Source organism: Magallana gigas, chromosome 2 (assembly GCF_963853765.1).
Source record: "Magallana gigas chromosome 2, xbMagGiga1.1, whole genome shotgun sequence".
In the NCBI taxonomy this organism is placed as follows: Eukaryota; Metazoa; Mollusca; class Bivalvia; order Ostreida; family Ostreidae; genus Magallana; species Magallana gigas.
The window spans coordinates 10,142,544-10,155,353 of record NC_088854.1 but is presented as its reverse complement, the minus strand read 5'-3'; the positions used below and the strand labels follow the sequence as shown (position 1 = coordinate 10,155,353).

Here is a 12,810-nt window from a genome sequence, read left to right as displayed (position 1 = left end):
TGGATAAAAACCAGTTCCTGAATTCATACACTGTTTAAACAAAGACATTAAAAGTTTGACAATTTCTTGTTTTGTCCGGAACTCTGGTTCCATTAGTCTGCCCAAAATTATTCATAATTGATAATTCTTTTCGCTGCAATTGACATAAATGCTTATTTAAATTGATTCGTTTGGAAGCCGACGGTAAAACTAATGAATTAATTAAGTTAACAGATGAGTTCATTTAAGGAGGCCGATTTGGGTTTTTTTGCGGAAAAACTACAATAGCAAAAGTCTTTATTTTTTAACCATATGTAATTTAAACCAACTCTAGTTTATATGCGAAGGTTCATGAAAATTGACCGTCTGGTTCTTTTAAGGGACCATCTCAAAATAGAGGTACATTTACTATAGGAATGTATAGGAAACTGTCATTTTCCGCACATCAAAGCAGTTTTAAAAAATACTACAATAGCTTTTTTTCTCAAATTGTTATATATGATAAGTAATATCATTTCCTACCTTATATGTAAAAAACACAAAATTCTACCGTCTGGTTTTTAGTGGGGGCCATCTCAAAATATTAAAATGCACCAAATTTTGCTATATATTTGGATCATCAGGAATGATGATTGGTATAATGGATTCATTCCAAAAATGAGGAAAATATCCTCGAGGAAAGCATCATTCTGTATATAAAATTTCAACAGCGTACAATTTTTTATTTTTTCTTTTATGTTATTTCTTATAACGTACTCCTACAAAGCTTGATTTTTTCATAACGTCATGAAAGCGCAATGGCAATGCTCCCCTACCACACAACGTAAAAATCGTGTTAAAAATAAAAATTTCCTTTAAAAATCTAAATATTTTTATCTGTATTTTGTTTATTGTGTTCAATTTTATAAATGATATCGAAAAAAATTCATAAGAAGTATAAAACAACTGTATTATATTAGAATGCGCAAAAACATGCGCAATGCAAACTAAAGTCGGCCTCCTTAAATGACAGAATAGATCTTTATTTATTTTAAATGAGTTTTTAACTATTTTCAAGGTTTCGAAATGAGCATACAGCAATATGTGTATTGCGTAGTTTTGTACTAATTATTTGTTAATTGATACAACCAATATGTCATTAACAAATGCATATCCTAAACATATTAAATTTTTACTCCACATTACATAAGAGTATATAGAGTATCCTGATCACCTACAAAGAAAGCAGTTTTCAGCAGATGCTGTTTGAGGCGATCAGTGGAGTTAAGCAAGGCGATTCACTCAACCATTGTTGATTAATTATTGCAATGATTTATCAAACCGACAATCTCAAGCTGTTTTTATTCACAAACACTTGCAAGCAATAAATGTGAATATTTTTATGCATGTTGTTCGTCGTGTGTAAGGATGTTCTGCCCCGGGGTCTCCGCATCGACTGGCCTGTGTAGCCTCTCGGGCATTTATTGCATCACTTATTATTTTTACTGATCACTTCCTCGTTAGGAACCTAACTAGTACACGTGGACGTCTTCTTATAAGGCCACGTGAAATAGACCATCTTTATATTCCAATCACATTAGCCGAGCGTATCTAAATTCTACAGTTCAGTTTGAGTCGACACGAGGGACAAAAAGCTTAACATGTATTTGTTTGTAAAGTGTGCTTGTGTGACAGTTTTGGGACTTAACTTATTGTCCGTATGTCTGTCTCTACCACAACAGCAGCAGCAACAACAGCCCGACCCAAGCAACCAGGGCGCCGGGGAACCCCACTTGAAGATTGAGGTCCTGACCCACGCAACGGATTGTCCCCGGAAATCCAAGGACTCCGACATTTTAGTAATTCACTATGAAGGATTCTATGACAACGGAACAAAATTCGATTCCAGGTAAACCATATTCATTCAAAGGTGGTATATCTTTCTAATAGTATCCAGTTTTTTTTTTAACTTGTGACGCTAACTGACACCAGATTAATGTAGATTTCAACTTTCAGTTGACGCATTGTTTATAGCATGTCTTCATAACATGTTGCATGATCAATTCAAATTCCTAGTTTTTGTTCAATTTTTGCACAAAAAATATATATTGTTAAAAGACCTTTAGTCAAATGATTACACCGACGTCATACATCATCTTGATGTGAATCATTGTCGTCTGCTGTTGTACTGGAATACATTCACGTACTTCAATCAACAAACCACAAAATGTCTGCTGTAAGCAAGTTTTCAAATCACTTCCGCAAAGCGGCAGTCAAGTTATTTTCTAAATGTCTGAGGGGATTTTCGGTTTCTTAACCAAAAACCTAAAAAAGCACTTTTCTAGTGCATTTTAATCTTAGAAATGCAATGCAAAATTTATGAATGTAAATTAGTGAAAACCTTGTGATGTTGTAAACATGAGCTTTTTTCTTTGTCACTTTGGTAACTGTATGCTATCACTCTAAACCTCCTACTCGAATAGGAAATCCTAGAGTATTTAATTTAAAGCTTTTTTTTTTTTGGAATTTTTTGCTTTGATAAAGACCATCTTCGCTAGCCAAGAGTTTCTGATCCGCAACGCTCCTCAAGAACCAGAAACCCTTGGCTAGCGAAGATGGATAAAGACATATTATATTAGACCGTGGACATTTTGTGAACAATAGGTAAAAACCACCAAAATTTACAACCACACTACTGGTAAACTTTAGGCATTACCAGTAAACTTTACACCACAACATGAACTCAACGCCTCAAAGCTTAGTACCCTTAACTCTCAATTAGCTTTGAGGTTCATCCAAGGCGTGTTTCTTTGTACAAAACTAAACATCTACCAATTTACAATCAGAAACATTAGTGGTGAACTTTTATCATAGTTTACTGGTACATGTAGTTTGGTATACCAGTTTAGAGGCAAACATTACGTGCCGACAGTAAAGATTAGTGTATATAGATAAAAACCATAAAGCTAGTTCATTGGAATACAATCTATGACATAAACATGATGCACCTTTGAGATACAATGGCTTCAGAACAAGCCACATATTGTAGACACTATTAGGTATTCTAAATAGTCAGGAGTTTTATTACTAAACAATTTTAAAGTAAAAGAAGGACAACATTAGTAACCGGAATATATGTGTATAGAAAACCGCCATACATGTTTATCTTTTAATGGGGAGCATACCAATTGGAGAATAATTGCTTCTTCAGCCTTGAAGATAATAACGAGAAAAATGATGACAGCATTTAATGTAAACATTCATTGTTGGTTTCTTGTTTCAGTCGGGACCGACCGGGAGCCATTCCCTTCCAATTCCAGCTGGGAGTCGGACAGGTGATCCAGGGCTGGGAGAAGGGCCTCCTAGAGATGTGCCAGGGGGAGAAGCGGAAACTGTTCGTGCCGTCCAAGCTAGCGTACGGGGAGCATGGGTCAGGTAAAACTCCAACTCCAACATTGTCATCATTTTAACTGGTTAAAAATTGATGCTATGCAAAGAGCTGATCGCGTCAATAGAATCAGAGAGACTATAAGTGAAGCACTACACACAAGCAATGGCTAATGATCTCTTAACGCAATCTTCGTGTACTTTATCAATGTGACCGGGTCAACCTGTATATCTTTCATTCTATCAACTCCCTGCCTCATATTATCATCCACGCATCACCCACTGAGCATTCGATGACATTTGAATTCCTCAAGCACCTGTCAAAGTCTCGTTCTGACATTTTAAAGCAGTACATCGTAATTCTGTAATTCACTCATTTGACTGTTGTTAGTCGGAAATTCCTCGGTAACAAGAACTTTTAAATCGGCATATCCATGGCAGTATATACTTTAATTTCTATAAATAGCTCCCAAACGTCACAAGTGAATTGGGGCAACAGACTTTTATTGCGTGTAATTTTGCAATTAGATCCAATTCAATAATGGTGAAAACTCTTCAAATTAGCAACAGCCTTTGTGCTCGTACACAGTTTGCAAATGTGTTCCTTTATTTTATATTTATCATTCCCCAAAGAATACCTGGCTAATGGATATGAGTAATGAAATAATAATGTATAACAAAAAAGAAGTCTCAGTGGAAAATATCATTTCATTTTTAATTTGCGGAATTAATTTTTAAAAAGGTATTGCGCACTTATTTCAAAGTAGAATTTTCAGAATTTCTATGGCAATTTACTCTTATACTAGGTTTCTTACCATAAAAGGATAAAAGGATATCATTTAGTTACATAACACTTTGGTTAGTCCCAATTTATGTAATGTTCAAGAAGATGAATTTCATAGTTTGTCTACCAGAGTTAAATAGAATGCCAAAAACAAAAAACGAAAACAAAACAACGTTAACATTACATGTACCACCCCATCACCCGATAAAAACATTTAGAAATTTGATGATTAATTAAATGGGGACTGCAGACAATATGGCCGCGAGTGAAGGACACACTTTTAATGTTGTACGTTGACTTTCCAGGTCCCGTTATTGCGCCAAACTCCGATCTGGTTTTTGAGGTGGAGCTGATCCAGGTACATGACGGTCCCAAACCCCCCAACGTCTTCAAGATGATCGATATCGACAACGATGACCACCTCACCAAGGACGAGGTAAGAAACTCATCGGTGGATCATAATAAATCGGGGGGCGGGGCAATGCAAAATTAAGCAATGCGGTATTTCAATACAAAAATTACAAAGCGTATATACATAAAGCGGGTTATTTTGGCGGGTTGCTTATTTTTGCTTATTTTGGTGGTTAATACTCGTACAAATAGTGTTGCAAAATTTGAAGTGGCCAGCTTAATAATGTAGTGTATAACTTTGAAAAAGCCAAAATAACTTACATCAAAATAAATGGTGTCCCTTTAATTCGTGAAATAGGTGTTGTTAATTAAGTATTAAATTCCATGGAACAAACGGAGTCGATTCTTGTATTTATCGTGAGTAAGAAAAATGAAGGTAAAATTTAACGACGAACATAAATTGTAAATGAGATATAGACTGCGGCGGACGAAAATATTGTCAAAGGTAACACGAATTATCGTTATTTACTCAAATATGCTTACATATGTATGATTAATATAGTGAGGTACATACATCTATATTTCAAGTACATGTACATACTTTAGCTACATGTATACATATAAAGTACACAGTTATATAAATAAGTAGAATATTGATATAAAAAGTCTTTTAAAAGGGGGGGGGGTGGGGGGTGGGTGACATGAATGTTGGACCTTTCGTCTATTTCAAGGAAGATTTTTTTCATCATCAGACATTCAGGTATCAATTAAAAGTCCGAAAATATAGTTTCAGATTTCCTAAATCGTTGTACTGAAAATATACTCACAGCTTGCATTTGTATTCAAATTTAGAAGCAGGACAATAAATTACAACTAAGTAAAAAAAAAAGAAACTCTTGTTATCAAACAAAAATACTGCAGCGTCATAGCGATATTGATACCCGATCTGGTTGTCAGCCATTTGGCTCTTTGATGTATTCCTCGTTTCCTATATCTTTCATCTGGAAAGTTTACAGATTGCGTATCTAAATAAAGTTTTTTCCTCTTTGTCGCCTTTATATTGTGGAGAGAGAGAGAGAGAGAGAGAGAGAGAGAGAGAGAGAGAGAGAGAGAGAGAGAGAGAGAGAGAGAGTCATTTGTTTAGTTTATTCAATCCGCGAGAAACATTAGAAATCTTTTATGGTACATGTATTCGTATTTTCACAATGCTATATTAACCAAGATGACAACCCATAACAAAAAAAAAACACCTTGCACACGCAGATTTATTACCATACACCATATTATTGAAAATTACTAAGTATTTTATGGAGCCAGGAAATGCAATTGCATCAGCAGGGTGCAATTCGTGTCGCTACAGAGGAAACGTCTTTTCTTTGCGTTTCCTTCGAACAGATAAAGTTACAACTCTTTTAAGAAATTCATGACAATATTACGTGCCATCTGTACGACTCGACAGAGGGTCTACATCATATCACCTTTTTTTAGTTTTTATATTGGCCTACTTTCTAAATGAATAATAGATGTTCACAGTTTCATATGACAAAAATGTTAAAATATGTATTACTGAATTCACTCTTGTACATGACCTATTTTTTAAATGTTTTTAAATTGCAATCAACAAGTTCAATATTGAATTAATAGGTTTGGAATTTTGGGCTTTCTCATTTTCCGTCCATGTTTGTATATTTCAAGGACATTTTGTTATTGTAGCGTATTTCGTAAAATAAAAGCAGCTTATCATATTATATCCAAGGGCGTTGCCTTTCATTATCCAACATTTGTTTTGATTGCAGATGAGTATGTACCTTGCCAGACAAGCGCATGCCCAGGGAATCCCTGTTGATTTGGCGGCAAAGCAGCAGGAAAAAGTTCTCGACAACCTGTTTAAATTCGAGGATAAAGATGGAGATGGTAAAATTTCCCACGAAGAATTCAGCGGCCCAAAACACGAAGAGCTGTAGAATGAAGTTGAGGGATCATTCAAAATGAAGGGGAGCACAAAACTGTGATAGGGGCCGATTCAGGTCTCCCATTTAATTATTGTGACATTTTATTAAACTGGTTTAGCGGGTGTTTTACTTTAGTAATGTATCAAATACAGACTTACACAAAAATAGAGATCGTCGTTTGTTATGATATTCTTCACCTCATGCAAGTGGCATTTATTTTACATGTATTTAGGTTATGGGGGCTCTGTGTCACCGAGACGCGCACATTATGTCCCATTTTAATAACCCCTCCCATTTGGTCCCTTAGCTGCCTTTCCCCGACAACTTGCTCTCGAGTGCATTCCGGAGTAATCTTTGCAGAGATAAGGATTATGCATTTAAGACAAAATGCAATTTGACGCAGATACTTGACGCGCGACATATTTGTACTGTCATATTATCCCAAGGTCGCTTCTTTAACACACGCGAAAAACTTAACAATATGTGTTACATGTACAATGTACTTAAGGAATAAGAAATCATTCGTAGAGTATTATAAGATGCATTACAAAATTGATTTGTAATGTTATCACAGACTAAGACACTGGAAAGTGTAAATATACAACTATAGAGACATCATAAACATTCGGTAAAAAAAGAAGAAGTACAGTTTGATCTATTATAAAAATGATTAATCATATCAATGATAGCGCGTGCAAGTAAATGACCAATTTGAATTGATATCATAGACTGTCGAGGAGTCAGTAATAACTGCATTCAGCTGCTCAGTATTGTTTGGCGAGCCACAAGGTTGGACTCTTTGTGACAACGTGTATTTCTTTTCAAACTAAGGCTTTCATCTCTAACTTGGAAAATTCTATTTATTAGAGCTAATTACTTTTTACAATACTTCAGAAAGATCATCAAACAAATAAAGCCATTTCCGCGGATACACAGGAAGTGGCAACCTGAGCGATAACTTCACTTCCTCCTGAAAGAGCGATGGAGTAGAGCCCTATCCTTTGTTATCTACATCTTTTCTTTCTTTCATTGCCCAAGGGTCAGAGCCACCATAGGAAGTATCAACGTGTATTACCAATGACGCAAAATATATCTCACAAGTCTGCGTGAACCCCCCTAACCCCCATCCTTTTTCTTTGGAAAAAAAAATTAACGCGCAGCGAGAAAATGAAATTGGAAAATTTTCTGCTCTTCACAACCCATTAAACAATGACTTTTAATCAGTCCTTGGACCCCTTGACAATGTGTTCACAATGCAAAGTGCAGTGTTCTACTATTTACAGCATGCAGCCACAAAGTCATGCAGTGATAGGACGGGGAGGGGATGGTCAATTCACTTTTTATAATAATTTCCCATTAAAATGCCCATATTGAAATAAATAATTAAACAAACTGCCTTCCCCTTATTAGGTATTGTAGGTTTGGCAAAGATGCGTTGATTATTATATATTTTTTTCAAATATATTTGCTTTTAAAGATTTACTGGGGGTAGGTCTGCCCCCCCCCCCTTGTGTCTGATGCCTGATACAATTGAGAAGCTTGCCTTTAAAATGAATTTGATTTCTTGTTGAATAAAATCGTTTGCACGAACGGTCTTTATCGAGAAGAGAAAATGCCATTATTGTCTGCTCTTGTTAGTTGAATTTTGGCTAAGCACGATAAATATAAATGGGCCACATTGCTCACCTGTGTAACAATATTTCCTATCAAAATGATTTGAACATCCATTGTAGCCACAACTTGGCTAGAAGGAATGTGGTTCAATTTTTGAAACATTTATGTATATAGGAAAGCATTTCTAAATATTAATAACTATTAAACCCCATAGTTTTGAAGATGGTGTCCTTATATATTTTTTCATTCTTTTGCATTCTTTGAGTGGCCGATTACTCTGAGCACTGCAGTTTGAATAAAACTTTATCACATAAGGATCCTTAAAGATGTTAAAGATATCCCAAAGATTTTCATTTGTGAAAATATGCATCTTTCATTGAGTCACATTATTGACACGGGGTCGAGGTTTAAACAAACTTAAATCTACCTAATACATTCATACACAAGATACTTGCATATAATAATTTTACAACGAAGATTTTTTGTTGTTGATTTCTTTGGTTTCCATTGTAATATATAACTATGCATCTCTCCTTACGACTCAGCATATCTCCTTCGGTAATGTTTCAACAAAATTTATCTAAAAATACTTGTTCCAATTTTAATTTAAATTGGTACAATGGTTCTAGAAAGGAAGATGACAATGTGAAAAGCTAACGCCGAGGATAACGGCAACGGTATCGGATCAAACTAGGTCACGGGAGACTTCCTCTCAGGCGAGCTATAAAAAGATGAGAAGATATTGATATTGATTGCATATTTCAGGACAGCTCAGAGGCCTATTGTGTTTTCCCGTCGTTAGTTAATGTTCCGGTTTTTATTGACGTGGAGACTGAGCCAAAACAAGGCAAGATATGTGTTTGTTCTTTTTAAACTGTCTTCCTCATGAGCAAATTCAACAAGGAAATGTCGGAAAGCACAAGGACATTTGAAAGACCTCGTGCGAGGGAAGCCAACCGAGAACACCCGGGTAACGACAAGCATCCCAAAATTACTCTAATGTGTCACAGTTTTAAGTTTTCACAAGTATGTGCAAGTATCATATTGTGCGAAATAAAACAGACTGAAAAAACAACACGCCATCTGTAGATAATGAACTCAAACAGTGCAAAAAAGTCATCACGCATAGAACAACGTGTGCTTAGCTGAGTAGATGAGGTTACAAAAGCAAGCTACTTCACACGCGCTGACAATAACAAAAAAACTGAAAAGAATACTTAATGATACCCCATCTTCTTTTTTTCTTTCCACTGCTAACTGTGATACGCTAACATAGACACAGTTTCCGTGACCTTGCGGTCAATGAGGAGAGGACCATTGTCTTGACAACGATAACATTGTAGTGACTTTGACCTAATTGATAATAACGGTATGTGATGGGACCTTGATTCATACACTGTCAACTGTATACCAACAAATGATATTGGCCCCACGTATTCAAACATTAGTTATATATTATGTGATTGTGGGGAAAAACATTTTAGAATTTATCGTAGTACTTGAAATTGACGCCGCACTGCAATTATGAAAAGATTATTTTAAAAATCTGTTCCGTGACTTGCGTGCCATGCTCGAATAATAGATATATACTGTGATTAGGTAATGACAAAATTGAACACCATTAGAGCCTGTCTCTCTCTTTTTATTGTAATATTAAAAAAAAATCAAAACGCCGTTAACTTCATTTTGATGAACGATGTTAGCGAAACACTTGAACAACACCTTGCATCAAGGAAAAATGCACGAGCTTGTCAAGCATTGAAGTAAAAAGACAGACAATGTTTTGTAAATTATATGGAGCCTGTAATCTCACTGGAGAAATCATAGTCATTGAAATTGTTTGGTTTACAATCATTGATACGTTAAAAATACATAATGGTAGAACAGCACGGGATGAACTTCGTATATGTGCATAGTATACTTATAAAAATTCTTCTTTTAGACTATCTTCATGAATTTTTTGCTGAGAGCAAATTGATGGATAAATCATGTTTTTATTCAAGAGGATTTTGTCAGCACTACAATGTGAAGAAGTTCTAGTGCGCGGCCGCCGGATCCGGCACAGCGCCCAAGGATATTCAGAATCCAGGCTCCATACTACCATGTACGTAAAGTGTACGAAAATTCATCCACTCACACCATTTTACATTCTTGTGACCTTTTCAACTTTTTAATTTAATTTGACCAGAGATTTATTCTACACACACAGAGAGAGAGAGAGAGAGAGAGAGAGAGAGAGAGAGAGAGAGAGAGAGAGAGAGAGAGAGAGAGAGAGAGATGGTTTGACTAACGAAAGCGACGTAACTTGTGCACATTGTACACATACATCTTCTGGTGGTTTTTAAGGACATCTGCCTGTGTAATGTATAATTTCTTTATAAAAAATTCGCTGTGAACAAATTTTCTCCTTTTTTTTTTGTCTCTCGAATATGTCGCCATCATAAAATACGCCTGGACATGGAGCAGAATTAGAATTGTAAAATTTGATTATATTGCAATTAGGAAATATCAAATTAATAAATATATTAACTCTTACAAATATATGTCACGGTCGTTTGTCAATTTTTCTAATCCTCAAATGACCGAAAAATAGTTTTGAGGAAAGGGAAGTATTGTAACATGTAAGAACAAATCGTATATTTCAAGCACCCTTGCACATGCTGAAGTTTTCCATATATAAAAGTTAAACAAGATATTATTTCATATGCTCTATTTCAATAGACACAAACTAGACATCATTCAGATTGTGACCATCTCAAAAGGTCCCCGACAATGCATGTAGGATAAAAGCATTTCAGAGTTTTTGCTATTACATTGACCTATTACTTAGGAATTTTCAGGTTGGCATTGAACTTTTAGTTAACCTCATAAACCCTCACCAACAGGCTTCTTTAAGGTTTAATAGAAGCAAGCTTAAGCCACTGAGAATTAATTGTGGTCTTGAACTGAATTTTAAAGAGATCTGCTATGACCTTCACATTTTACCTTTAAACTTGGTTAAAGGTCGCTGCATACCCTTAACGAAAAAGCTGTTTATATGAAGTATGAACCAGATAATGCTAAGGGAAGATTAACATGCTCTACAAAAATGTTGGGGTGGTTTGACATGACTTTGACATTTGACCTAAAACGTTATTCAAGGCCACTGCAAACACTTTGACAAAAGGCACTCTTTGGGCGAAGTATGAAACATGACCAAGGGGAGAGAATATATGATCCGGAAAAAGATTTTTCAGATAATTCTGTTTTGATCTTAACCTAAGACCTAGAAACATGGATTAAAGACACGGCATACCCTTTACCCAAATGAGTATGAGCTAGATTGAGCCAAGGGGAAAGAACATACATGTATCACACTGGACAAGTGATCTCAGATGGACAAAATGATTGATGGGAAAACTGATAACTATAAGGCACCTGCAGAGCAGCCCTAATTATATTTACGCTTAACAATTTTCCCACAAATTGCATGCGTAAGTCAATACAAAAACAATCCTGATTTTGCATGAACTTGCATTACACGTACGTGTACACGTAGCAATCACTCAACTTTCGACTATTTTAAAATATTCTATTGTGTATTCAAAGGTTGAAATTTTTGGCACACACCAAAATTTGGTTCAAACTAGTCGTACGACAACTAATACCTCAGCTCTGCTGCCTTCTCGTAATGAGCTGAAAGCAATAACATTTTCAAAGCTAGCGTGTCTGCCTTATTTCAAACGTCGGCGTATATATGTTCGCTGGTGTGACCACATGAATTGATATATTACGTCATCACCTGATTTTAATATACATATATACATAAAAATCAAAACATGTACATGTATGTAACCTCTGTAGTTGAGTACAAAGTTGCACCGTTTCGTTAAACTTGCCGATCGCTCAAGCGAGTTTTACTAAACGGTGCAACTTTAAACCTAACTTAAGTCGGCTTAAGACAGTAAGCAAGTATGAACACTACTAACAAGTACCAACAATACTTTGTAAGTTTGTAAGAAATAATAAGGATTTTCCAAAAACAGAGTACAATTAGTCAAAAGCTGACAGTAGCTGTGAAAACTACCATGTAAAGTTTCAATTATCAAAATATTATACTAGAAACTTGGGGACATATGCATACCAGTGATTTATTGCATAGATTAAAGTATTCAGTCAGCAGTGTGTACAATATATACAAATACATGTGTAAAACTTCAGACAAATTTGCAATAAAATTACATGAATTTCATTTATAACAATTACATTAATTTCAACAGTATATCCAATCCAATCACAATCTTGTTTACCTGATCAATGCAAGAAAGGCACAACTTTGATAATAATACATTGTACATGTAGATCTATGAAATAAGGAACTATGAAATCATTATGATAGTTTATCAAATACAGCTGCTTAAATCCTAAATACAATCTTCTATGTTTTAAGTAAATTGTACATGAAAAACAGGATGAAATAGAAAACTGTGAGTAAATTGAACCCCTGGATCAAGTATTAATCAATAGCAGGTTAATGACACTTGATGATAACAGAGAAATGATGTTGGATTGGTCTGTTGTACTTCCTAATGCCTAAATCAGCTATCTACTGCACTTAAAACCATTGATAATTAACTTTACACAAGTTCATGAATACCATCCTTGATAAAAATCTCTTCATATAAATTCAAGGGGTTTAGTGATATTAATAAGGAAACTGGTGTTCTCATGTTAACTGTAGACTGTCCAAACAAAATAAAGAAATGTAGATAAATATAAAAACAG

At 35.2% G+C, this 12,810-nt stretch overlaps 1 protein-coding gene across 1 annotated transcript; it reads left to right on the top strand.

The window, feature by feature from the left end:
- The first annotated feature begins 1,467 nt into the window (after positions 1–1,467).
- LOC105319736 (peptidyl-prolyl cis-trans isomerase FKBP2) lies at positions 1,468–6,601 on the top strand. The gene is made up of 4 exons (XM_011417386.4): positions 1,468–1,867; positions 3,242–3,393; positions 4,435–4,565; positions 6,277–6,601. The coding sequence occupies exons 1-4, from the start codon at positions 1,620–1,622 to the stop codon at positions 6,442–6,444; spliced, it is 699 nt and encodes a 232-aa protein (XP_011415688.2). The 5' UTR covers positions 1,468–1,619; the 3' UTR covers positions 6,445–6,601.
- Positions 6,602–12,810: the final 6,209 nt, after the last annotated feature.

Bases quoted from the DNA above. Each gene is read 5' to 3' on its own strand.
- LOC105319736 (XM_011417386.4), top strand. From the start codon at position 1,620: ATGTATTTGTTTGTAAAGTGTGCTTGTGTGACAGTTTTGGGACTTAAC. The intron at 3,394-4,434 runs GTAAAACTCCAA...TTGACTTTCCAG, and splicing joins GTACGGGGAGCATGGGTCAG to GTCCCGTTATTGCGCCAAAC. The intron at 4,566-6,276 runs GTAAGAAACTCA...TTTTGATTGCAG, and splicing joins ACCACCTCACCAAGGACGAG to ATGAGTATGTACCTTGCCAG.